This window comes from Aegilops tauschii, chromosome 5 (assembly GCF_002575655.3).
Source record: "Aegilops tauschii subsp. strangulata cultivar AL8/78 chromosome 5, Aet v6.0, whole genome shotgun sequence".
NCBI classification, from domain to species: domain Eukaryota; kingdom Viridiplantae; phylum Streptophyta; class Magnoliopsida; order Poales; family Poaceae; genus Aegilops; species Aegilops tauschii.
The window spans coordinates 88,878,327-88,888,986 of record NC_053039.3 but is presented as its reverse complement, the minus strand read 5'-3'; the positions used below and the strand labels follow the sequence as shown (position 1 = coordinate 88,888,986).

Below are 10,660 nucleotides of genomic sequence, written 5' to 3'. Positions count from 1 at the left end.
GGACAAGCAAAGCATGATATCCATGACATGATATAATGTAGAAAACTCTTTAGATAGGGGAGAGAAATTTCATGACATTACCCATACAGCGGTGTTTGGATAATTGAGTAAGAAACATTTAGCATTGGCTTCAAATGTTCTTGTTGAAAATCGAAGTACCATAGACATGCTTCGAAATAGCATTGACATGGTCGTCAGGTGAAGATCAGACTTTGGAAGTACAAAGGATCCATCAGGAATAACTTGTAGAATAAGTCTTACAATTTCCTCATGAAAGAATGGATAACCATGCTAACAAGGAAAACTATAACAATAGGTCGTCCGGCCAGGTGTACTCGGCATGACACCACCTTACCGGGTCATCAAAGGACCAACATCATAACTCCTGGAAAGTTGTCCCAACCATCATATATATAGTGATGCTATTCATCACCCAGGGTGCAGAATAAGTTATTCTTCACCCGAGGTAATCTTATGATCACTTCATAATTAAATTATATTTGGAATTCAAATAATTATTCACTACGTAAAATTTGGTATAAAAATAAAAATATAGATCACAAGACAAGAAAATTTAGAGTTTATGTATATTTTATACTATGTTTTCACGTTTGTAATTTTACATAACATAAAATATTTTATATGGCGACTATATATTTTCTTACGGTCTCTTTTTACGTCAGAAATAAGATACATACGGAACGTAGAATTACACTGCATTGCTGCCCCCCGCCTCCCACCTCCCCGGCGACCAGCCGCGGCCCCGCCTCCCACCTCCCCGACGTCCAGCTGTGCCGCCACCTCCCACCTCCCCGGCGACCAGCCGCGGCCCCGCCCCCCACCTCACCGGTTTCCAGCCGTGCCCCCGCCTCCCACCTCCCCGGCTACCAACCGCGGCTCTGCCCCCTCTCCCCCTCCCACCTACCGGCGACTCGCCGCGCCCACTTCCTACCTACAGGCGAAAATACCGCGCCCCCGCCGGCCGCCGCGTCCACCGCCCCGCACCTGCAGCCATGACCACCAACCACCACGCTGGCGACCGCTTCCTCTCTGATTTTAGGCATCGCCGGGTCCCGTCCCCTTCCTTCCACGCGCTGTCGACCGCTCCCTGCTGATTCCACACGTCGCCACCCCATCCCCTGCTTCCACGTGCTGATGTCCTCTCTGCTTCCACCGCGTCGGCAGCTCACCCCCTGCTTCCACTTCCATTCGCCGCCTCTGAATCCCGCGCACTACCGCCCTCCCTTACCCCCTGCAGCTCGCCGTGTGCAAGTTCTTCAGTCCAAGTTCTCCGGCGAGCTCGTTCAAGTTCAGAAAGTTTTGGACTAATCATTCAAGTTCTTTAGTATAGAAGGTTCAGAAAGTTTTGTTCCTGAAACTGCACATATTTGGAGTACACCAAATATATATGTATTTCTGAATTTTGCTCTTGTGTAACAGTTCAACATGTACTATGCCATCAATTCATAATGGGAAGGCAGTAAACAGTTCAATACTTGTGTGTTAAAAACATAACAGTATAGAGAAAACTTTCGTAGTAGTTCGATGGAGTAAATCGCATCAGTTCTGACTCGGATCCATTCTTGCCTACAACGCATTGAAAAATCAATTTTTTTGCCTTTGTTCAGGCTTGAGAAGCATGTATCTCTAGGATATGTGCCATGTTAAACTTGAGTTGTTTTCAGTTAACACAGACTGACTGTCTCTTAAGCCTAAACTAAAATTTATTTATGTGAGAGAAACGTGAACTGAAGTTGTTCCCAAGTAAAAGAAACCTCAACTTGTTTGAGCATATGCTGGTTAGGATAATTGTAATTACTTTAGCTCTCGTCAATGGTAACAGAACAATTTTTTTGGCTCCTCTTAAATGTAACTTGAAGAACGTTAGGGCTGAGGTTGGGCATTGTTCATCAATGGTAAGTTGTTCATAGGGCCGGCCGGCAGAAAATTTCCAAAGTTCAACTATGTTGCTAGAGCTTCAGTCCAACTATGTTGCTTCTACGATTTTCCTTATGCAGAAAATCACACTGAAGAACGTTGAACTATGTTTCATCTATGAACTTAACCGTGTTTGTTCTTTGAGCTAAAATTCCTAGAGCTTCAGTCCAACTTTTGGTGATTCTTGTACCTATTGTTCAGAAATCAATGGTAAAAATTTCTGATAGCAGCAATGCCATGCTCCCAGCCCACCGAGACTGAATCATTCGACACCATTTCTCTGCACAGCGTGGCTCGATGTGCAGCCCGCCGGCTCCGTCGTGTACATCCAGACAAGACACTATGGTGTATAATTTAATGCATGAAGTAAGCCCATCAATTCGATTTCATTTTCTGAATTTCTTTTGAACTTGTTGTCACTTAACTTTTACATGTATCTAGTTACGGTAGTACTAACCAGATCAAACTACTTCAATTTTCTTATCAAATTCTAGAACTTTTACATGTATGTACTTTAGGTGCTAACCCAAGAATAAGCAAGGTTATTCAGATTGAGGATCTTAACTAATGATATTATTGTTTGGTCTTGCTCCCTGTGCATTTTCACTCACCGAGAGCGACTACTCCAGAAAAAAAGCCATGGGAACATGCTGCCCTCAGTCCTCTCTTGACAAATCCAGCAGTGCAGGTTCTCCTATGCGCCAAGTATTGCCAGCGGCGATGCCTCCATCATAGCTCACTGAGGAAATGCTGCTTTTCTGTATGCATATTTATCTGTTTTGTTTTCTGGCAGGAAGGCACACCATTGTTCTCGTGCAACCATCTCCAAACAAAACGTCCAAAACTTTTATGGACTTCAGTTCACTCAACCAAGCCCTGGATGGTTAGTGTTCTCTCTTGCATGCTGCTTGAAATATTAATGCAATTTTACTTTGCTATCTGATTGTGCATGTGTTGTCGAATATGAGGTTATCATGGGATTCTGAACATATGATAGTATTGTTTTGCATATGTATTATAGTTCATTAGTTCATCTATTCCTTGCTTCAGTTCTATAGACATAGTCATCAGCTATCATCATCTAGTACCACTTGGACTGAACATTCAGGAATTCAATTTATAATGTTGTTTACTGTCCTAATTTTTTGGTACCAGTAACCTTCCTATATACATATGCAGCATCAGTTTAGCCGCTGTTATGGTAATAAGTAGTTTAGTAACTAGAAAAACAACAAAACGTTGGTTCACTTTTTTTTCTCAGAAGCTTTTCCGGTTCACCTTGTATATGGTTTTTCAGTTGGCCTTGTATATGCCTTTTCAGTTTATCGTACATGTTTCAAAAGGAGCTCCCTTAGTTTCAGTAGATGTGGAGATTGGTAAAATATAAAGTTCAACTTTTCTGATGGGGCACTTCATAAAGCAAGGAAAAAAGAAAGCAGAGCAAAAGTGAAGAAAAAGAAAAGAAAACCAAAGTGGTTCTGAGAAGAAAATGCCTAGTGTCGAGTAATACATTCTCTCGTTAGTCTATGGTTATTTGTTCATGAGAATGAAAAAAACAGTGGTACTATACATATTACGTGAGCTGTTCTTTTAAAAAATACCTCGGTTTGTGTAACATCAGTTCTAACTTTTATAGCTTGATAAAAGATTAGAAGTCAACCTGAATTCATTTTGATCCATTCTCTTGTGATTTTAGGCTAAACTCCAATACTTGCATCCGCCACCCCAACGCCGGCGTGTTCCCTTAGTCCTCTCTCGACAAATCCAACAGTACAGGTTCTCTGGTGCGCCAAGTGTTGCCTGCGGCGATGCCTGCATCATGGCCCATTGAGGAGATCTTGTGTATTCCACATAGAAGAAATATTGTCAGTTCATGAATAGAGAATTTCTATACCAGACTTAATATTAGTTCGGTGCGTATTCTACCTTTAGTCCATGAAAAATCACAGAATAGTTGTTGCGTGTGCAGAAATATCATCAGTGCAAGTTTCAAAATTCTGAAACTTTAGATATATCACCTAATAAGTAATGATTTGCAGCGAGTTTCTTCAAAATTCAGTAAAGTTTAGATATATCACCCTAATATCGTCAGTGCAAGTTTCAAAATTTTGTAAGTTTAGATATATCGTAAAGAAAAATCGATGACTCACCATCTGCTTTATATTCATGTTCTCTGCAGCACAAGTAGCAAATGGGATTGACTGGGAGTGATCCCTGAACCATTTCATTAAAGTCCATGGTTTCCAACAACGCTAATGCTACTAGAAAGGAGCTGGAGGTGATGAAGCCTCTTGGCTTCTCCAATTAGCATGTTTGGCCAGTCCTGAAGCTCCTCCTCAAGCTCTTCGATGATGACTGGGCGCCCATCGAGGACGAGAGCTACCGCATCCTTGTTGACACCATACTGGATGGAAAAAGCAATGAACCAATACCTACCACTACCCGTCATGTAAAAAATGCTACTTTCGTTTTTGTTAGCCTTCCTTAATTACCACTTGATGCTCACCTTTCCAATTGCAGTTTCCAAAAAATTTTAGAGCTTCAGTCCAACTATGTTGCTTCTGCGATTATCCATATGTAGAAAATCACACTAAAGATTGTTTTGTTCTCTGAACCTAAACACATTTGTTCTTTGAGCTTAAATGCATTTATTCTCCAAACATAAACATGATGGTTCTCTGAACTTAAGTGTGTGTGTTCTATGTGTATTCGGTGTGTGTTAGAGAACAATATGATGTATTTTGTTCTTGTAGAATAAAAATATAATGTATGCATTGCTTCTTGGCCCAGCTGAGAGAACCCTCATGTTCAAAAGTATAAAGTACTTTTGAAGCAATTCCTAGTGTCTTTCGAAGCATTCATGGTTAAAAAGCAACGACAACCTCCTCCGTTCGAGTTGAGCATTGGTCATCGTTCGAGTTGAGGACTAGGTGCCGTCCAAGTTCAAAGAGGGATGTATGCAAGTACAGAAGTTTGTTTTAGTGAGAAAAATGCGGGTTTTGACAATATTCTGTATGATTCATTTGTTCAACCTTAGAACTTGGTGGTATTCAGTATATTTTTCTATGATGAAGGCACACATGAAGTCCTGTGCAAATGGTTATCCCCCTAGTGCTTCCAAGATTCGTATTTTGTTTCTTCAAATGTGTTGTGCGCCTGTTTGATGAGGTAAAGCAAAGTAAAAATGTGAAAATGTCATTAAAGACACTTGGAAGTACAATTGTAAAAAATAAATAAGTTCCGATTCTCGTCAGGTAGGAAGTTTGGAGAAGAAAACATAAGTTTTTAAAAGAAGGGGATGGTAAAAATGTAAGTCCGTTCAACTACATAAACCATAAAGGTACGATGTGTGATGACACCGTCGGTGAGGATAAGGATGAGAAAGAAAACTAAAAGCTAAAACTAAAAGAACATCGAGTGATTATTTTTTAAGAAGTACAAACTCTCTAGTACCATAAGTACCATAAATTTAAAATTTAAAATTGCATCAGTTCTGACTCAAGGGACATTAAATTTGCAAAAAAAGAAATTGTACCAGTAAAAGTTCGGAGGAAAAAAGCAACTTAATAGATGGAAAAAATGACAAGTTCACAACTACAAAAGTTGTACGTTCAAACATGACGTCTCAGATAAGTTTGGAAAAAAGCCCAAACAAAAAAAAAGCCCACGGAAATTCAAATGGTAAAAGTTCAAGTCGCAAAACGCGAGAAGTCCAAAAACATCGTTGCAAAAAAAAGAGTTCAAAAAAGAAACACACAAAACATTTTCTTTTTGAAAAATATAATTCAGTTCAAGATATAAACCATGCAAGTCCGAGGACTATAATACCGTAAACCATTGAAAAGTTATGAGAAAAACCGTACCAAAAAAGAGAGTAAAGTCTAGTCTGTGAAAACACGATCAGTACAAACCCATACGGACATCAGTTCAAATACTTTTTTCGGAACCATTCAAAATTACTCTATTAAAAATACCTCCTCGGTACACGCATACACATAGATTAGTACGAGTACTCTGTTTTTTCTGACGCGAAAACAACACGAAGGGTCTCACCGTATTTCAAATTATTCTTCACCAGTTGCAAATTTGAGAAAACGTTCAACATGACTAAGTTTCACATTTTCAATGGCTTTGCGTAGACGTTGAACTGAAATCTTTGGGCTCTTCGAAAGTTTCGCATTTGACAATTCTTTGTGAAATTTTGTGGATAAGCAAATAAGCAATCTGGCCCTTTCAAACAGCAAATGGATTTTGATTCATGGACAACAATAATTGATGGATGCAAATAAGCAATCTAGCCCTTTCTCTCAAAAAATGGAAATCGGAAACTTGCTATACACACAATTAAGGAACAAAGTGCCTCCTCTGTTTCTTCCCAAATTGGGAAGAACGCAACACAACTAGTACTATGTAGAGTATAACTGTGCTCTACTTAGCTGAACGATTAACTCCACAGGGCGTCTGCGTCTCCGCCATGCCGCTGTGCTTGCTGTCCTCTCGCCACGCTCCAGCGTCCGGCGGCTCGATGAGCATCCCCTGCGCCAAGCTCTCGTAGTACGACCCGGAAACCATGCCGCCAAACCACTGCTTGTCGTCGAGCTCCAGCAAGTCACCTGACGACATGGAGAACAGCGCGCCGCTCGGGATGACGGCCGGCTCCTCCGCTGGGCAAGCTACTGGAAGAACAATCTGCTGCCGCTGGAACGCTAAATTGCTGTCACGATTGATAAATTTAGGTGTTCTTTTGCAGGTTCACTCTCTGAGTATTTTCTTGCGGGGAATCCAATCTTTGGTTTACCTTGTAAAAGTACCTCCTTCCGGGCTCCAACCCATTCATGAGGCCAGCGAAGACGAAGCCCGGATCCCTCCACCCTACGCTGTCGTTCGCCGGCGCGTCGCACATGTGCTTCTGCTCGTACGTCCTCACCTCCGTGCCCATCTCCGTCCAGCCCTTCTCCTCCTCCTTCTCAAGCCCATACCTCACGGCCCTCTTTCCGGCGTCCGCGCACACGAACATCACCCGCATCTCGTCGGCCCTATCGGAGAACGTGAGGTGCACCTGCTCGGGCCGCACAGCCGAGCCCGCGAAAGAGACCTCGCCGGAGAGGGCGACGCGGTGGCGGCCATGGGGGAGCGGGTTACCGTTGTGGTCGACGTGGTGGTAGGAGTGCTCTTTGGGGTGCCAGCGGAAGAGGCAGAACTGGTAGGGCGCCGCAGGTTGGGGAGCCGTGGGAGGGTGAGCTCTCCACGGCCGCTGCGCCAGGAGGCGGAGCCATTGTGGAAGATGTAGCCGAGAAAGTCGCGGTCGCTGGATGTAGGGCCTGGGTTGCCGGGAGGGATCAGCCACAGGACAGGGATCTGCATGTCACCGTGTGACTCGCGGCCCAAATTCAAATTTAAACATTACAAAAAAATCTGAAAAAAATTATGCATGTTCACAGCACATATTAAGATAATCCCTAAAAAATTCAGATCAAAATTCAAAACATACATTAAGAAGTAAAAAAAAGAAACTCAGATGTGAATAGTATACACAGAACCATTTGCAACTATTCATGACAGATTTCTTTTTTTTTGCTTCTTGATGTATGTTTCGAATTTTGATCTGAATTTTTTAGGGATTATCTTAATATGTGCTGTGACTATGCATGATTTTTTTCAGATTTTTTCATAATGTTTAAATTTGAATTTAGGCCGCAAGTCACACGGTGACATGCAAAGGTGCATGTCACCTGATCCCTGTCCTCAGCCACAAGCAGCTCGGTCGACGGCTGGAGTGGCCGGCTGAACAGACAGGGGGAGAGAGGGAGGGGCTCTTATTTGCACTTTTAATAGAAAACGATCAGTTCAACGAAATGACAGAATCAGTACAGCCGCTCGAATTCATCAGTTCAAGTAGGGTAACAGAATAATATTCTGTTACGCGAAACAGAATAGCCCATAGATTGACTATTCGTCACCCTGGGTGAGGAATAGTTATTTTTCACCCCCTCTATTTTACCATCAATGCACTATAATTTTACGTTCCGTAAGTTTTGTCATATTTCTGATGTAAAAAGAGACCGTAAAAAATATATAATCATCGTAAAAAATATTTTATGTTATGTAAAATTACAAACGTAAAAATATAATGTAAAATATACATAAACTCCAAATTTTCTTGTCTTATGACCTATGTTTTTATTTTCTTATACCAAATTTTACGTAGTGAATCAATAGGAATGTAACTATTTGAATTCCAAATGTAATTTAATTATGAAGTGATCGTAAGATTACCTTGGATGAAGAATAACTTATTCTTTTCTACCATAGCTTGCTAGGGAAATAGCTATCGGAACCGTAGGCAACGCCTCGTGATTCGAACTGGCTGTGTGGTCCTGTTTTAAATCTAACCCATTTGTTGAATTATTGGAGGTGGAGGCAGGCCTGGTACTGTCCGCTTTATACCTGGTGGGCTGACAAAAGGCTGCGTTGCGTGGGCCTGGTGTGGCGTCCCTTTGTTCTTTTCTGCATGAGCATGTCTATTTCAAGTTCCTTGCGTTAAGAAAATTACTTCCACTGGTTCCACTGTGTACGACAAAACGTTACCACCCCGTTCTCTCGCATGTGACACCAGTCGGAGACACATCATAGGTTCGGTCCACTTAACGCGACGGTTCCATACACAGCTATCGATAGAGTCTGCAACCACCATGCATGGAACCGCACAGACTCGTTCTTATGTGGTATTTCACACTGGTCTGTGACACGTCACACACCGGTAGCTAGCGCTCCCACCCCATGCATATAGCCTCTAATTTTAATGTAGAACTACGTGCGATGAAAGACTATCGAGTTGTGTAAAGCGTACGTTTATGGTTTGGTTTTATACATGATTTTCCTTACGTATATGTAGCCCACGTACAGGAGTGTCAGAACCTTCAATGCATGTACAATAGGACGAATTTTTTAAGCGCAAGAGGATGGATAGTTTAATGCAACTCCTTATATGCACGTACAGGCATCTCAATTCATGATGTGCTCCTGCACGCAAATATACTACTAGTAATCTCAAAATTGAATATGAAAAAGAAAACAGTTGATGCGTAGCTGTGCGAGAAACTCCCTCTTGTCGCTTCTTTTATGAAGATTCGTTCAGCACCACCCATGGACTTGACGGTACTTCGTGACGACCAACTCCTTCCTATCGGTTCTTTCGTGAAGACTCATTTGGCATCATCCTTGAATTTGACAGTTCTTCGGGGCGACCAACTCCCTCCTATCGGTTCTTTCATGAAGGCTTGTTCGGCACCACCCTTGGGTTGGACCGTACTTCCTGGCGACCAACTCCCTCCTATCGGTTCTTTGGTGAAGGCTCGTTCGGCACCACCCTTAAATTTGACGGTTCTTCGGAGTGACCAACTCCCTCCTATCGGTTCTTCCGTGAAGACTCGTTAGGCACCACCCTTGGATTACGGTTCTTTGGGGTGACAAATTCCCTCCTATCGGTTCTTTCGTAAAGACTCGTTCGGCACCACCCTTGGCTTTGACGGTTCTTCATGGCGACCAACTCCCTCTTATCAGTTCTTTTGTGAAGACTCGTTCGGCACCACCCTTAAATTTGACGGTACTTCATGGCGATCAACTCCCTCTTATCGGTTCTTTTGTGAAGACTTGTTCGGCACCACCCTTGGATTTGACGGTTCTTTGGGGCGACCAACTCCCTCCTATCGGTTCTTTGATGAAGACTCGTTCGACACCACTCTTGGGTTTGACGGTTCTTTGGGGCGACCAACTTCCTCCTATCGGTTCTTTGATGACGACTCGTTCGGCACCACCCTTGGATTTGACGGTTCTTTGGGGCGATCAACTCCCTCGTATCGGTTCTTTGGTAAAGGCTCGTTCAGCATCACCTTTGGATTTGACGGTTCTTGACAAGATTACCTAAATATTACCTAGCTTAGTGGACACAAACTAGACCAAACTAAGTACGTATAGTAGTTTTATACCCGATGACTAATTAACTTAGCTAACACTAATCAACTGTCCTTGACAAGATTACCTAACATGGTAGTCCCCCATACAAGCCACGGGTCGTAGCTAGGGAAGCATGGACGGGAGATGGTGACCTCGAGGTACGGTTGTGCCGGTGGCGCGCGTGGCTAGTGCCATGGGCAGGAGGTCGTCACCTGCAGGGAGCCCACTGTCGGGTCCAGCAGGAGCACGCGCGCGACCATCACCGCGGGCGACCACGAGGAGAGGCGGGGCGGTTCTCGTCGGAGTAACGTGGAGGCGCTGCTAGGAGCCTTGGACGTGGCTTCCACGCGGCACCCGACGGAGTGTGGCAGGCGAGGAGCACGTCGGCAAGGCACAACGACCATGCGTGCGGAGGAGCACTTTGGTGACCATGGCGTGGGGAGAGCTAGAGGAGGAAGTGTGTAGGAGTACGAGTACGACGCTAGCAGTCACCTGGGAGAGACAGAGGAATACATCGAGTAGCAGTCACCACCGGTGTCCAGAACACCCTATGCAAACAAAACACAAATTCCCACCAGCTAGCGACATCTCTCTCTGACGGCACAATGTACTGATGGGCTTTATGGAAAAAATGAAAAGCTGATGGTGCCTAATCACACCTAGAGCCACTCACATGCTTATTTGATATTATGCTTACGGACCGTACTACCACAAAACTGCCGCACACATGAATAAAAAAACTTAAATAGCCAAGTTCACCTGGGTC

At 43.4% G+C, this 10,660-nt stretch overlaps 1 protein-coding gene and 1 long non-coding RNA gene across 2 annotated transcripts; one reads left to right on the top strand and one right to left on the bottom strand.

The window, feature by feature from the left end:
* The first annotated feature begins 692 nt into the window (after positions 1 to 692).
* Positions 693 to 4,604, top strand: LOC141023298 (uncharacterized). The gene is made up of 3 exons (XR_012184200.1): positions 693 to 2,821; positions 3,635 to 3,851; positions 4,118 to 4,604. It is a non-coding gene; the product is annotated as an uncharacterized lncRNA (long non-coding RNA).
* Positions 4,605 to 6,169: 1,565 nt separating this feature from the next.
* On the bottom strand, positions 6,170 to 10,298 carry LOC109735257 (uncharacterized). The gene is made up of 4 exons (XM_073498855.1): positions 10,107 to 10,298; positions 7,346 to 7,353; positions 6,737 to 7,259; positions 6,170 to 6,636 (listed from the first exon to the last, which is right to left on the bottom strand). Exons 1-4 carry the CDS (start codon positions 10,296 to 10,298, stop codon positions 6,367 to 6,369), a joined length of 993 nt encoding a protein of 330 aa, XP_073354956.1. The 3' UTR covers positions 6,170 to 6,366.
* Between the last annotated feature and the right edge of the window lie 362 nt (positions 10,299 to 10,660).

Bases quoted from the DNA above. Each gene is read 5' to 3' on its own strand.
- LOC109735257 (XM_073498855.1), bottom strand. From the start codon at position 10,298: ATGGTCGTTGTGCCTTGCCGACGTGCTCCTCGCCTGCCACACTCCGTC. The intron at 6,637-6,736 runs GTAAACCAAAGA...TTAGCGTTCCAG, and splicing joins GAAGGAGGTACTTTTACAAG to CGGCAGCAGATTGTTCTTCC.